At 46.0% G+C, this 16,518-nt stretch overlaps 1 protein-coding gene across 1 annotated transcript in view; it reads right to left on the reverse strand.

Annotated features, from left to right (window-relative positions):
* Window positions 1-6,480: 6,480 nt before the first annotated feature.
* Ubr7 (ubiquitin protein ligase E3 component n-recognin 7 (putative)) overlaps window positions 6,481-16,518 on the reverse strand; it is a 25,100-nt gene continuing 15,062 nt past the window's right edge. Inside the window, exons 9-11 of the mRNA XM_008821712.2 lie at window positions 15,582-15,744; window positions 14,263-14,324; window positions 6,481-8,607 (exon numbers count right to left, since the gene is read on the reverse strand). Coding sequence (XP_008819934.1) covers window positions 8,515-8,607; window positions 14,263-14,324; window positions 15,582-15,744 — 318 coding nt within the window. The 3' untranslated portion in view covers window positions 6,481-8,514. The remainder of the gene's footprint in view (window positions 8,608-14,262; window positions 14,325-15,581; window positions 15,745-16,518) is intronic.

Raw genomic sequence — 16,518 nt, forward strand, 5'->3', positions numbered from 1 at the left:
GATGGAGGAAGTAGATTGCACCATTCTGTCCTCCCTTGCCCGCTGAACTTGTACTATCCCTGCTCCAAATTAGGCCTCCTTGGGATCTGTTGGGAGCTTCACTTCAGTCTGAAATGCCAATACTCACCTAACAGGTCCTCCTATCTCTAAGCCTCTTGCCCAAAGACCTCTTTATTCACTCTCTCAAAGCCAGAGCTCCCTGGTTCCATGCAGTCAGGTCCATTTTCTCAAATGCCAGCTCTGCACCTGCCCACTGCCACAGGGATAAGACGGCAGTCCTCCTGTGAAGTCTCTCCAACAGCTCCAGCTACATCCTGAAGAGCTGGGGAAACTCCATGGAGTCTGGTGTCCAAGATGCTTGTGGCCACTGCTGGAGTGTGGCAAAACTTTGGAGAAAGAAGGATGATGCCAGGAAGCTTCAGGAAGAAGGGTCTTCATAGACCCGTCCGTGAGGGAGACATGCAGGACATGACACCTAGGACAAAGCACCCAACCCCCAACTTCCTCATCCTCCACACAGACATAAGGCCAGTTCACTTACTGAGCACTGATTATGGACTTGCCGTATCAGTCTCCTGACCCTCAACTCGCCCTGCGTGAGAGGCCATCTCATTCTCAGGGGAGACACCTCCCTAATACCTAGCCGCACAGGGCACCTGTTAACCCTGTACTCTCCTGAAACCCCTCCCTCTTCAACCCATCCAGCTACATAGATGTCTTCCATTTCTGGAACCTTCTATCAGATGCACCATAAATATCATCCTGCCCTCTGCGACTGAACTGAAAATAATTGTTCTCCCCATGTCTCCATGTTCTGCTAGACCCACCCAAGCCCCTGAGGATTCCCTGGTTAGTCCAGGTGTAGGTGACTCCAGAGAGACCCTAGTGCCCCACCCCCGCCACCGCTTGGGACAGCTGATACTGTGTCCTCCTGGCACCCTGCAGTCGGCTGTCCTGTGCTTGTCACTCCTGCTCTCCCCGGGCACTGGCTCTCTGGATGCCCAGGAAGTCATCCATCACACCCACTGTACTCCAGCCTCCCAGGCTCCTCCAGTCTTCCCTCTTCCTTTTGCCCTGAGGTTCTTCGATCCAAGTCCCAAGAAATGGACTTTCTTGTGCTAGTTTCTACTGGCTTGGGGACAGGAAGGGCAGTGGATGGTGGCCCCCTCCAGTGCTTCTCCACCCCACACCACCCCCACTTCCCTGTATCTTGCTCACAGTTTCTTTCACATACTCACGGCCTTGACTTCAGCTTCCCGCTTGTCCTCCCATTCCGAGCTGGCTCTCATCCTGGCCATGACTGGTCCATCCATGATTTCATGCCTTCCCATCTGTGGTACCCCCTTGAGCCTTCTTAATGCTTCCCTTCATCTGTGGAGCTCTGGCCTCTACTCTCTTCTTCTCCCCTCCAGGACAGCCTGCCCAGAGCTGTCAGCTGCACCCTCTAGCTGGCCTCTGACTGCCTTGCCATGGGCGCATTTGTCTCATGTGCTCAGCCCAGTTTGGGGAGGCTGAAGACAGCCCCACAGCCATGACCGCAACACCCCTACCCAGTGGGGCTTTGGCAGGGCCTCCACCTGTGCATCCTCCAGCTCCATCCTCACTCTCTGACCTTTGGGGGTGACAGATGCCTTTAGACAGCAATTTTTGGGTCTGGGGCCAACTCCATCACCCTTGCCTCTGCTCACACACCTCTGTCACACTCCACCCCTGTCAGCCCTACCTCCCTTGTTTCCACCCTAGCTCTGGCTCGTTGGAATTTCATTTAGCTGGCGGGCCTCTGGTGCAGCCTTCCAGCCCATCTCCTCAGGACTCACAGATTTGCTTCTTCCCACACTTGCCTGTTCTTGGTGCCTTTCTGGTTTTATCCTGTACCCCAACCCTTCAGTTTGCCCTCTGCTCTGCTGCACTCTGAGCGGCTGTGGCCAAGGCCATCTGCCATGGCACTTCATGTTGTCAAACACAGTGGACACCAGCCAAGGGATCCATGGCCACCCTTGCTTCCTGCGGTCTGGGTGCCCACCCACCTCTGTATGCCTCTCCCTCTTCTGGCTCACTTGTTAATTTAATGAGGCTCTACTTAGCCTTTATCTGCTGCTCCCTCCCTCCTTCCCCTTGGAAACCAGCTGCCCAAAAGGTATGAGCTCAAGTGTCCTCCAGCACCCGGGAGCCTTAGCACCAGAGACCTTGAACTTTCTCCCCACCTGCAGGCTCAGTCCTGCAGTCACTTTTCACATAGCTCCTTTGCGGTGAAGAGGTCCCTCATACCAATGGCTTCAAAGACTATGGGGGCTGCTACCTGCAGATTCTAGGCCCAGCCTTGACCTGCGATCTCAGGCCCTTCTATGCAACTCTTGCTATCACATATTCAGCATGTCCCTCCAATCCACCCAGTACCTCCTCCCTCCTCCCTCAACATTTTTGCACCACAACAAAGCCATGGTTTCCTCTCCCCAAGCTCTTTCCCAGTCAGAGCTCTGATGGCCATTGGGAGAGGGAGATTCTCATGCCTACAAGTGTCCTATTGGGACTCCAGCATCGGTGCACAGGCTACCAAGGGTTCTAACAAGGTCTCTGTCCCCATGTGTTACATATGGCACACCAGGAAGTCAGCAGCCCCCTGTGAGTTATGATAGGGCCCCCAGCTCAGCCTGTCGTAGGTGTCTCAGGCCTAGTTGGCTGAAATTTCAGCCATCCTCACGGGCTTGGCCTTCCTTGAGTTCCTGCCTCTTCTCTGCCTGGAGTCAGCTGCACCCAGAGAACCCACAGTGCTGCAGGTGGGGACCCACTATGACCAGAACAGCCCCTGAAGCCATGAGGGGTCTGGAAAGGAACCCAGTGCCCTGTAGGGGCTCTGATTCATTTGAAAACCCTTTCTGGGCGCCTCCTGCTCCTCAGCCTTGCAAGCAGAAGTTGTGGTGATGCGATGAGGACACCGATGTCCCTTGCTTCCAGGGTGCTCAATGTAGAATGTTGTCATTTTTTTTGAATATTTTATTTATTTATTTTTATGTGTATGTGTGTATTGTCTGCATGTAGGTAAGTGCACCCATGTCATGCAATGCCCATGGAGGACAGAAGAGGTTGTCGGATCCCCTGGAACTGGAGTTACGGACCATTGTTAGCTGCCATGTGGGTGCTGGGATTTGAACCTGGGTCTTCTGCAAGAATGTTCAGTGTTCTTAGCCGCTGAGCCATCTCTCCAACCCCAAAGGTTTTCATTTTCAACAACTTGCCCACTCAGCATCTCCAGTACAATCACCAAACTGATTGCTTCTTGGACTCTCCCACCGTTTTGCTCCCTGGGCCTTGATTTCCTAACCTCCCAAGTGGTGATAGGAACAGGTAACAATGAGCGCTTGACTGCACCAGGCATCTAATCTCAGCACAACTAAAAAGGTATAAAGATTCCAATATGGGAGATGAAGAGAGTGAGGTGCAGTGACTGTCACGGCCGGTAAGAACTGAAGTGAGTCTGTCCAGTCCCACTGGGGAGTTCCTGCTGTTACACTGCACACTGAAGTCATAGTGGCCCCACTGTCCAGGAGACTTCCACTCATTCATCTATGCCACTTCCTGTGGAGGAGACCTGCTTCCCATGGGGCATCCTGGGCTCTGCTTGAGTCTGTGGGCTTCCACATACCATCAGGCCCCAACGTGAGGAAACAGGGACCCCTTTCCTCTCACTTATCTGATCTAAGTCCACTTGTGTCCTCAGCCCCCACCTCACCTGCTGCCATCTTCCTGGCTGCCGTCGTCTGTCTCCTGTATCTGTTCTTAATGGTGTTGCCAGCAGGTGAAGTCAGGCCTTGCATTTACCTTTGAGATCACTGCCCATCCCCACACAGGGATGCTGGGCTGGGGTCAGGTTTAGAAAATCACCCCTGGAATAGGTTGGATGCTGGAAAAGTCCAGTTCTTTCATGAAATCTAAGTTAATTTACCAAACCAAAAGACAGTATTCCCTACACACTTTGGCTGACAGATATCAAGAAATCAAGCTGGAAGAGATCTGGAAGCTTCCTCCCTGCTGGCTAGCTTTCATAGTGCTGAAAGCAGGTCACTGGGGAAGAAAAGTTATCAAGTCTCATCTAGCTATATCCTAAGGGTACAATACCAACCTGCCAGGCAAGATGTGCCCACTGGTACAATTGTGGCATGATTGTTATGGGGGTGACCAACCACTTTCTCTTTGGATTTGAGACCCATTCCATAAGAGGGCATCCATGCCTGTTAGTGTAAACCTAATCAAAAACTTCTGGCTGGGGAGGTCATAGGCCCTAGAAGAAAACCTAGAGAGAGAGGGAGGGTAGGGAGTGAAAGAGGGAGAGAGAGGGAGGGAGAGAGGGAGAGAGGGGAAGAGAGGGAGAGGCGGGAAAGAGAGAGGGAGGGGGGAAAGAGAGAGGGAGAGAGGGGGGGGAAAGAGAGCGAGAGGGGGGGAAAGAGAGAGAGAGGGAGAGAGAAACACCACCTTGGTGACTAAAACAGGCCCAGAGTCAGGAGCATTGGCTTCTGCATGTCACCACTGATTATCCGGGGCACCTCAGCATCTCTGGGCCTCAGTTTCCACATTTGTAAGGTGAGGGTGGACAGTCAACTTCCTAGGGCCTCAGTGAGGATGAGTGAGGTACAGGAGCTTCCCCATGCCAGGTGCTCAGGAAACTTCAACACTCACGGTGTGTTCAATAAGAAATGGCACAACCATTGAGAGTGGGCACCAAGCCTGTGCCAGCACTGTAATGGAGGTCCCTGACCTCCCTGGATTTGTGGTTTAGAGGGTAAAACACAGATGCTAATAAACTCACGTTTATCATTACCAACTGGGCTAAGAGCTATTCCAAAACAAAAAAGCAATTTGAGTAGTAGCCAAATTGCCATGTGGGAATCAGGTAGTATAGCCCTATCAAATGATCTGATTCAGGGACAGCAGTGGGTACCAGCAGGGGTCAAGGTTGGATGCCTGCTCAGATCTAGGCAATATCTGGCAGCAGCTTCAAGGTGATCTGATTATGAAACAGTCCTATCAGCCTCTGGGAACTCTGCCAGCCTGCCTTCTCAGATAGAATTGACCTTCCACAGGGGGCTGGACTAGGACTAGGCCACTTTCGTGGCTTGCTCCTTCAATTTCCCTCTGCTCCACACAGGGTCCTGTAATGGAATAAAGGAGAACCACGTTTTCCTGACCCTAAGGCTGCTGTCAGCAGGTTTTAGCTATAGGATCAGTTCCAGGACAGTAGAGAAACATTCACCTAACTCATTTTTAACATTTGTGTAACCTCTAAGCAAAGAGTGGAGGTCAGAGATAGATAGGCCTCTTCACTGGCTTTAGGTTTTGATGATTTTGTTTTGCTTCTCTAGAGATGGAGTCTAGCTATGTGGTCCAGTCTGGCTAATCCTCCTGAGTACTGGACTACAGGTATGGGTCTCATCTGTTTATTTGTGACCTAAGTACCATACAGGCAGACCCCACCTTTCTCTTAGACCATGTGTCCAAGCCCTCATTATACACAGCTGCATCAGCTAACCCTGCAATTATAGCCCCTACCTCTTTAGTAGGCATTGGAAAGTCAGCCGGTGAAGGAATTTTGCTCTGGATCTCACATCAGGCTCATTTTCTTTTTTTTCAGACAGCATTGCTTTATTTCTACGTCCAACCTATACAGAGAACCTGTCACAACCTAAGCAAGTGCAGGTGCTGCAGAGCTCACTGGCACATGGGAGTGGTGGGCTGCAACCTCCTGGATGATCTCCAGGCTGCCCGACACTGTTCCATGCAGACAGCAAGTCCAAGAATGGAAGCCTCACTGAACTGAGGCTTTTTCTTTTAGTATGTATTATATGCTCATGGCGGGTGGGGTGCAGGAGCAGAGAGGCTGTCCAGTGTCCTGCTCTATCACTCTCTAGCTCATTCTCTTGGGACAGGGTCTCTCACTAAATGGGGCAAGGCACAAGCCCCAGCAATCCTCCTGTTCCCACCCCCACAGCACTCAAACTATAGGCCTGGTTTTTAATGTGGATTCTGGGGATTTGAACTAAGGTCCTCACACTTGTGCAGCAAGCTACTGCCCGCTGGTCATTTCCCCAGCCCCAAGCCTGTTTTATAGTGCAGTGAGCACAGAATGAACTGCCTCACATCTTGAACAAATCCATCTGCTTTGGAAGCAGGAGCCCAGGGTAGGAAAGCTATGGGAAGACCCTTAGACCCACTTTCTTAGCAGCAGCAGGGGGAGGTTGTACAGATTTAATTAGGACCAGAAACAGAGAGGGTGAGGTGTGGTAGCACGTCTTTAATCCTAGCATTTGAGAGGCAGAGGCAGGTGGATCTCTGTGAGTTTAAGGCCAGCGTGATCTATATAAACAAGTTACAGGCCAGCCAGAGCTACACAAGAGAAACCCTGACTCAAAAAACAAAACCACACACACATACACACAGACGAAAAAACAACAACAAAAAAGGGCCAAGAACAATCAGAAAAGCAACTATTATGAATTTGTTTTATTTAGATTCTACAGAAACCTGATTGAAGTATGTAAGTCCAGTAATAATTTCTACAAAAATGTACATGATGCCAGAATTCTTTGAAAGCAACTAGTATTACATTTTTGTTTTGCATAAAACATGCATTAATATCAACTGCCACTTGCCGGCCAAAACCAGTCTCTGTAAGAAGAGACAACCCAATATAGTCAGTAAGAAAACAAGTTGTGAACAGGTACAAAAAGAGGTTTTCTGGTTAATATAGAGGAGTGCATTTCATAAAGAAAGCCCTTCAGTACTGGGGTTTGTCCTTACGTTGCTCAATAACGCACTGCCATTGACTTGATTCTGACCTGTCACAGGAAGAAAGGAACTTTTTGGTAGTTAAATCAGACATTTGGGAAGATTATAAAGGTTGAGGACACGATGGTATACTAATAGTGCAACTTTGAAGGAGTTCAAAATATCCTCAGACTTGAAGATTCTCAAGCTATAGACACCTGAGGTGTGTAACTGAGCTCTTTCCAGGCTAGCTCAACACACAGGTATCTCCTGCAGCCTGCAGAACCTTTCAGCTCTGCAAATCAGTCTTCACAGGATCTGTCACTAGGAGGGAGGCCATAGCACAGGGGCTTGCCTATCTCCTGGGGCCTGCTGCTTGTAGGCTACTTCATCTTGTCCGGGAATTGACAAGCACTCATGCATACAACTGCTGGGCACAAAAGGAATATTCACACTAACATGTGACCTAAAATGTGTTTAATATGCCTTAGTGTGTTAGGAAAGACTTTGCTCCTCTCCAGGGTCCAATTTAGGGCTCTTTATGGGGATCAAGATATTTTCCACATAAACCAAGGGGCTGCAAAGAGATGTCATACCACCTGAATGGGCTTCCCTTACATGCAGGGTTTTATACAACGTTCCCTAAGGGTCTTCAAAAGACTTCAGCCATTAGTGAAGTGGCTGTGCATGCTGTTTACACACATGAACTCGTCACTTGTGCAGCCAAGGGCTTTGTCTAGAATCTCTTTTACAGTCTCTCTTCCAAGGCAGTCACTGCCCAGCTGATTACAACTAAGGTCCGTCAGCATCTTTCCCTTCAGCACAGACTCAAGAGGAAAAATAACTTAATGGGGCTACAATAACATTTTCCTAACAGAACAATATCAAAATAGGTCCATTTTAATATATGCTTACGCATATCCCTGATAATATAAGAAATCCAGAGGACTTTGTAAACCACCCAGATCTCACAGGGGTGATATCTGGTCATTTTTTAGGCAGCAGAAAAGGGACTAGTATTGGGTAGATTCTCTAGGAGCCCTGTGAGCATTACAGTACTAACACTAATAGTCGAGTGCCACGAATTACGAATGAAAATTTCACTTTAAATTGATCAGCAAAATTCAGAACAAAGGTATACTTCCTTAACACTGTCACTAGCCTATCTCTGGCCTACCACAGACATCCATGCCAGAACATCAGTCCTGGCTACTCTGGAGGTTAGCTCAGAGCAAAGTTCCAAAATCTAAGCCGTAATCAAACTCCAGAAAGCAGTGAGGGCAGGAAGGGCCAAAGTAGGCTTGAGGAAGCTTTGAATCAAGGCACCATGATTATGGGGGTGAAGGGGACCCACAGAGGTTCGGGCTGATGGCAAGAGAACCTCCAAGAAACCTAGAGGACTTGTAAGCAACAGGTCTGTAGCAAAGTATACATTTGGGAGTCAAAGAACAAGTCACTAAAGAGAAACCAACTTGTTTTCTCAAAACCAAACCAAACTTCTTAAAATATATAAGCAAAAACCCTGGGTATCCTGAGCAAAAAAGCTGAAGTCTGTGGAATGAGTTGCATTGAGCTGCGTCATCAAGGAGGCTTGCCGAGACCACCATAAACATTGTGGCTACTGTTGATAAGAAGGAAGGAGCCTGAGGCCAGAGGAGGACAAAAAGGGGACCAAGTGTGACACAGGCCTCTTTTTATTCCGGAACAGAACAGTGACCTTTCCGTTGGCCGGACGAGGAGGCATCACATTCCACTCTAGCTGCAGTAATACTGCATCCCATCCACTCGCCTCCTCTTTCTTGACTGAAATTCTTCAAAGAACTGCTGAATGTCCTCTCTCTTAACAACCTGCAGATGAAAAGCCAAGATTATGAAAGGGAACTACAGCAATAAAAGTTCAGAATGTTCACAAGTAAAGAATCCTGCTGATAAGGATTAGTCAGACCACTGGCCTGGTAGTACATGACTATAATCCTGGCACAGACAGGAAGACTGCTACAAGTTCAAGGCCAGCCTGGGCTACATAAAGACCTGATCCCCAGCTGACCAGCACCTGCTGCTACCACCCAATGTGGTGAGCAAGGATCTGACCATCACTGGAAAGAGTGATAAATTTATAATCTGAAGTACAGTTTCTACTAAATGTATACAACTTTATCATAGCAATGGGAAAAATCCCAAGTCAAACCACATTTGATAGGGTCCTCTGTATTTTTTTTTTTTTTTGAGACAGGGTCTCTTTGTAGCCCCATCTGGCCTGGAACTCACTATGTAGACCAGGCTGGCCTTGAATTCACAAAGATCTGCCTGCTTCTGCCTCTCAAGTGCTGGGACTGAAGGCATGCGCCACCATGCCTGAGGGCCCTCTGCATCTTAATATGTAGTTAATACCTTTATGCAGAGATCACCGAGGTTGACCACCTAGAGTCACTCAGCCAGGCAGCAGAGCACAATGGCTCAAACCTCAGCCTGCAACACCCACCTTGGCATCCCTATATGAAATGGAATCAAAGTAGCACTTATCTAACAGGGTCATCGGAACATCAACTGAGCTACAATGTCTGTAATGGACCACCACCTGGCACATGGTATCTTCTTTTTTTCTTTTCTTTTCGTCTTTCTGAGACAGGGTCTCCCTGAACTCACTATGTAGAGCAGGTTGGCCTTGAACTCAGAGATCCACCAGCCTCTGCCTCCCGAGTGCTGGGACTAAAGGTGTGTGCCGGGACTAAAGGTGTGTGCCACCATGCCCAGCTTCTTTTAATATCTGATTTTTTTTCATTAAAAAAAATTATTTTTATTTTACATGTATGAGTGTTAAGCCTTCATGTGTTTAAGTGCACCTGTGTCATGCAGTTCCAGCAGAGGACAGAAGATAGCATTGCATACCCTGGAACTGGTCCTATAGACAGTTGTTAGCAACCATGTGGGTGCTGGGATTCAAAAATATCTAATTTTATATGTATGAGTACTTTCCTTCATGTACATAGGGCCCACAGAGGCCAGAAGAGGGCGTCAGATCCCCTGAAACTGGTGTTAAAGATGGTTGTGAGCCTCTATGTGGTGCTGGGAAACGAACCCAGGTCCTCTGCAAGAGCAGGAAGTGCTTAACCCCTGAGCCAACTCTCCAGCCCCACATGGTATGTTCTTAGTAAGGGTTAGCAGAACTATGGCAGAGCCAGCATATGAACGGACTCCAGCTCTACTAAGAAGATCACTCTGTGCTCTCAGAGCCAGTTTGCCTTTAGGATGGCCCGCAGGATGGCGTATCACCCAGCAAACAGCTTACTGTACTCTCCTTCAGGGCTGCACACTGTCCCAACAGTCTAAACAGTCTATTCAGCCAGGCTGGCTTCAAACACAAAGATCCATCTGCCTCTGCCTCCTGAGCACTCGGATGACAGGTATGCACCACCAGGCCCAGCTTAGATTTGGGATTTCTTCTGCACTGATTAAGTAGAGAATGAAAAGAAAACTTTTTTATATTTATTTTTATTTTCTATGTACGAGTGTTTTGCATGCATATTGAGTGTATCCATGCCGTGCAAAGCCCTTGGAGGCCAGAAAAGAGCACTGGATCCCCTGGAACTGGAGTTATAGATTGTTGTTAGCCCCAGTGCAGGTGCTAGGAACCAAACACAGGTCTTCTGCAACAGCAATTAGTGCTCTTAACTACTGAACCATCTCACCAGCCGCTAGAATATTTGTTTTTTAAAGTAAAAACGTTTGCTCTTTGAGTCCAAAATTGAAGATGACTGCTATATGAACAGAAAAATGGCTGGAGGAAAAAATCATTTTAAAACAGCCAAATTATACATCTCGTTTATGCAATAAATCCATTTTATTATGTAATAGATTAATTTATGGGCAAAGGATTAAAGTAGCATTAAAACGACTTTAATATTAGCAAACTAAAACAATAAAAATAAGACAAAAGGAAAACATGAATTAAAAGAAAGTAAACTTGGACAACCCAGGGTGAGTGAGTCTGTGGCAGCTGACCTAATGGAAACAAGATACAAGTTTTTTGGTCTATTTTCAAAAGAAAACTTTTTTTTTTTTTTTTTTTTGGTCTTTTTGAGACAGGGTCTCCCTGTAGCCCCAGCTGTCCTGGAACTCACTATGGAGACCAGGCTGGCCTTGAACTCACAAAGATCCGCTTGCTTCTGCCTCCCAAGTGCTGGGATTAAAGGCGTGTGCCACCACGCCCAGCCCTCAAAAAATTTGTTATTTATTTTATGTGTATGTGTGTATTGCCTGCATGTAGGTAGGGCACCTGTGTTCTGCAATGCTCATGGAGATCAGAAGAGGGTGTCGGGTCTCCCGGAACTGGAGTTATAGATAGTTGTTAGCCGCCAAATAGGTGCTGGGAATTGAACCCGGGTTCTCTGCAAGAGTAGCCAGTGCTCTTAACTGCTAAGCCATCCCCCGCACCCCTGCCCCAGTTTATTTTTAAGGACAAAGGTAACACATATACTTACTATAGGAAAACAGGCTGTGGGGTGGGAAGGGTGAAGGAAACAGAATAAAAGAGCACATGATCCTTATTGTAGGTTACAAGTACGGAGCACGAGGATAATAAAAAGCATACTAGCCCTATCCCTTAGATACTATGGTAGAAGACCTAAACCCATAGAAATTAGAGAACATTTGAATTCTAGTTGTCTTTAGTCACATTTATGTATTTATTGGGGGAGGGTACATGTGTGCATGCCATGGTGTGTGGGTGGAGGTCAGCAGACAACTTTCAGGAGTTGGTTGGTTCTCCTTCTCCACCATGTTGGTGCCAGGGATCAAACTCAGACTGTCAGGCTTGACAGCAGGTACCTTTACCTGCTGAGCCATCTCACTGGTCACCCAATTTTTTTTTTTTGGGGGGGGGGTCTTTTCTGAGACACGGTCTCCCTGTAGCCCCAGCTGGCCTGGAACTCATACTATGTAGATCAGGCTGGCCTCGAACTCACAGAGATCTGCCTGCCTGACTCCCAAATGCTATGATTAAAGGCATGTGCCACCATACCCATGGTCCCCCCAATTTTTTTTTGTCTTTTTGAGACAGGATCTCCCTGTAGCCCCAGCTGTCCTGGAACTCACTATGTAGACCAGGCTGGCCTCCAACTCACAGAGATCCACCCGCCTCTGCCTCCCGAGTGCGGTACCCCAAATTTTTTAAATCACGTTTTCCTGTTCTTTTAAATCATCACATCAGATGCAAACATTTCTCTGCATAAAATGGTTTCAAATTGCAAATGGAAAAAATGGTATTTATTTTTCTCTAATACTGATGCACAGGTGCACGAGAGGAGTACATTCAGAGGCCTGTGCCATCTGCACACAGATGTCAGAGAAGGATGTCAAGTCTCCTGCATTCGATCACTCTCGATCTTATTTCTTTGAGACAGGGTCTCTCACTGAACCTGGAACAAGGCCTGTGGCCAGCAAACCCCTAGTCTTCCTGTCTCTGCCCTCCACAGTGCTGGGGTTACAGGTGTGTGCAACCACACCTAGCTTTTTATGTGGGTTCTGGGGATTTGAACTCAAGTGTTCAGACTTGTACAAGAGCTCTTACCTGCTAAGTTATCTCCCCAGTCCCCTAATATGATTTTAAGATTCTGAAACACAAGCATCTAGAGTGTAGCTACACGAGGCAAAAGCCCCAGCACACCATGAACAGTCTCAGTTCTAGCAGGAAGAACACTCAAGTCAAGAACCATCAGAGAGCCTTTGCAACAGAGAAAGCCTAGGTGTATAAGCGAGTAGTGAAAAGGAAACCAGCCCCAAAAGCAAGAGGACCATTTCGAATGAGGCCTTTTAGTGTTCCCTCTTACACAAGCAGGGCATCACCATCCTTGTCCAGAAACCCAGGCAGCTACAGAATCACATTTACCAGGAAAAAAAGATGACATAAAATAGACTGGTGGGACTAATCCTAGGAAAGCAGCCACAACAGCACCATGCAGGACCCTTCAGCCCTCATTCAACCTGATCTGTAATCTGGCTAAAGCAGGACAAACCTTAAATACTTACAACCTTAGGTCATGCAAAAAAGGTGACATTTTGTCACAAACATATAATTAGAAGACTAAGAAATTCCTGTAAATTTACTTGAAATTCTATTTCAAAACATTATACATCTTAGACTCAGGCTTAAAAGTATAGACTTGGTGGCTGGAGAGATGGTTCAGCAGTTAAGAGCACTGGCTGCTCTTGCAGAGGATCGGAGTTCAATTCCTAGCACCTACACGGTGGTGAAGGATCATCTATAACTCCAATTCCAGGGGATCTGATACCATCTTCTGACCCCTGTGGGCACGGCACGATGTGCTTACATATAGAAAGCAATACACTCATACCCACAAATAATAAATAGAAAAAAAATTTTGTTGGGCGTGGTGGCACACACCTTTAATCCCAGCACTTGGGAGGCAGAGGCAGGAGGATCTCTGGGAATTCGAGGCCAGCCTGATCTCCATTAGCGAATCCAGGCCAGCTGGGGCTACAGGGAGACCTTGTCCTTGTCTCAAAAAGAGCCCCCCCCCCACCAAAAAAAAAACCCCTTGGAGCTGGAGAGATGACTCAGCAGTTAAGAGCATTAGTTACTCTTACAGAGGACCTGGGTTTGGTCCCCAGCACCCACATGGCAGCTCATAACCATCCATAACTCCAGCTTTAGGGACTCTAATACCCTCTTCTTGCCTTTGTAGGGATCAGGCACACACATGCAGGCAAACACTCAGACACATAAAAATAAATAAATCTTACCAAGCAAGGGAAAATTTTCAGTCCCCAGCGTAAGTTTCGCTACCCCTGAACACTCAGAATCTGATTAACTGCTCCTCTCATCTTCCTATTCTCCTCCCCAGGATCTTTGCTTCAAGGTCTGAATCAGCACATTCTGTGCCCTAGATTCCTTCCAACAGTCTTCTCAGCTACAGCTGCTCTTCAGATTCCCTTTAACTATTCCTGCCCCGATTCAGGTTGTCAGTAAGAACTCCCAATGTGTTCCTTGATAGTTCACTGCCCCTTATTGATCTTCCTCGGCCTGCCAATTCAACTACTCAGCCAGCAGTGGTAGCAGACCCCTTGTAATCCCAGCATTTTAGGAGGCTGAGGCAGAAGGATGGAGAGTTTAAGGCTAGGAAAGGCTACACAGACACACCTTGTTTCAAAAAATAAAAAGGAAAAGAAAATTAACTTTTAAATAGTCCATTTAAGACACACAATTTTTTATCATTAAAAGAAATACAAGTTTATTCAAAACTCACAAAACTATGATTAAGATAGTTAGGATTCTTTAATTCAGCTGGGCGTGGTGGTGCATGCCTTTAATCCCAGCACTTGGGAGGCAGAGGCAGGCGGATCTTTGTGAGTTCAAGGCCAGCCTGGTCTACATAGTGAGTTCCAGGAGAACCGGGACTACAAGGAGACCCTGTCTCAAAAAAACAAAAAACAAACAAACAAAAAAACAAAAAACAAACAAACAAAAAGATTAATTCAACATACCGTGCCTTCATCAGCAAATCTCTTCAGGTAGTCTTTAAGTTCAGTCTTCAAGTCATTGTATTCTAAACCAAAACCACAAAAATACTTTAAGTTTGTATAGGCTATAAGCATCTAAAAACAGACTATCTGCCACTGAAGCTGAACGTGTTAGTTGTTTAAACCAATGTTTTCTTAAGTGAAACCCACACAGAAACCCAATTCTCTGGCCTGCCTTCATTTTGATGTCTGGGTTTTTAAGTTAAAGGAGAACAAACAAACAAAACTCAGAAATATCCTTACTTCCATAAAGATGAGCTAAGACTTTTGTAAATGGTTTTCTATTTCTCTGCAATTCAAGCACCCAAAATAATCTTGGACATATCATACACCCTCTTAAGTTTACAGTCTGTGCAAAGCCATCTTGACAACTACAAAATCTCTAAATAGCCACTGTCGAAATATTTTTAGGCGGGGTTTTGCGCATGTGCACCTGTGCTTGGATATATCCAAAGTACAATGATATATGTAAATGAAAATATCATAGTAAAGCCCATCACTTGTACACCAACTAAAAAAATATGTGAAGATTTTAGTCTAATAAAGCAAAAGGAATTAATTAGTTACAAATAAGAGAGATAATCAGTGTCATAAAAGGGACACAAAGGTGGTAGGATCCAAGTGGAAACTGGCTGAGAAAGAAACATTGAAATAAACTGGACACACTAGGGCTTGGGGAGATTTTTCCCTTGAAGCAGTTTCCTGTGAACTACTCAAGCAATCTTGAAAACTCTCAAAAGGCCATCACACTTTGATCAAATATGAAATATAATGCTCAGCAAATTATTATTATTTTGGTCTTTTTGAGACAGGGTCTCCCTGTAGCCCCAGCTGTCCTGGAACTCACTATGTAGACCAGGCTGGCCTTGAACTCACAGAGATCTGCCTGCCTCTGCCTCCCGAGTGCTGGGATTAAAGGCGTGCACCACCACGCTGAGCCTCAGCAAATTATTTTAATGGGTAAAATAATTTTATATTATTCTATATTCACTGTTTGCCCTAAATTAAAATAGCACATGCTGTGGTTTCTTAACCATTATTCTAGTATGAAATAAAACTCTAATAAGCCACTAGGTAATAAGCAACCAAATATTCAGCCTGGTCTACATAGAGTTCCAGGCCAGCTGCGGCTAAAAAGAGAACTTGTCTCAAAAAAAAAAAAGGTAGTTGAGGCCTACTTCATAATTCAAACTTTATTTTTCTTTGCATGAAATTAGGAATACAGATGTTGATTATCTTTATACATTTTTATTGACAAACTTCTGCACACAAACAGTATTTACCACAAATGAGCTCTACTTGCTGGACTCTATTCATGCTGCTCAAGGTGTCCATTAAGGGGTCCCTTCTGTCAGTTGCCTGGTCACTCTTGCCTTTGTTCTCATAAGCCAAAACTGTATCATATTCATCCATCAGGAACAGGACATCTAGCTCTCCATACATTTTCTTAAAACAAGCAAAAAAAAAAAAAAAAAAAAATCAAGGTTCTCCATTAGAACTTTATGTCGTTTTCAGAAAGTCAATTTCAAGAGGCTTACTAAAAAAAATTATTTTTAAATTGGTACCTAGAAAACTGTGAGCATTTTAGCATGGGGTTGGCTTGGTAGATTGACAAGTTTTGCTCAATTTTTTTTTTTTTTTGGAGACAGGGTCTCCCTGTAACCCCAGCTGGCTTGGAACTCACTGTGTAGACCAGGCTGGCCTTGAATTTAGAGATCTTCCTGCCTCTTTCTCCTGAGTGCTGGGATTAAAGAGCTGCACCACCATGCCTGGCTTGCTCAAATCTTTTTCAGAAATCTTTCAACTTCCCACAGGACACTTGGTTTATGAGATCTGTATTTAAAAACCACTGACTTGGGGCTGGAGAAATGGTTCAGTGGTTAAGAGCATGGACTGCCCTTGCAGAAGACTGGGGTTTGATTCCCAGCATCCACATGGTGGCTAACAACCATGGGTAACTCCAGTTCTGGGGGATCCAACACCCTCTCTGACTTCCATGGGCATTGCATGACATGGGTGCACTCATGTATGCATGCAGGCAATATACACTCATACATATAAAATAAAAATAATTTTTATTTTTTTTTATTTTTTTTATTTTTTTGTTAGAACAACTCAGCAAAATAAAATTCCAGTTTATTGTTGGACATTGTTTCACACATACACGAAACAGGCCAAAAAACCCCAGCAACTTCATAGACAAAAAAAGGAAAAAAAAGA

Source organism: Nannospalax galili, unplaced genomic scaffold, assembly GCF_000622305.1.
Source record: "Nannospalax galili isolate Female #2095 unplaced genomic scaffold, S.galili_v1.0 scaffold107, whole genome shotgun sequence".
Taxonomy (NCBI): domain Eukaryota; kingdom Metazoa; phylum Chordata; class Mammalia; order Rodentia; family Spalacidae; genus Nannospalax; species Nannospalax galili.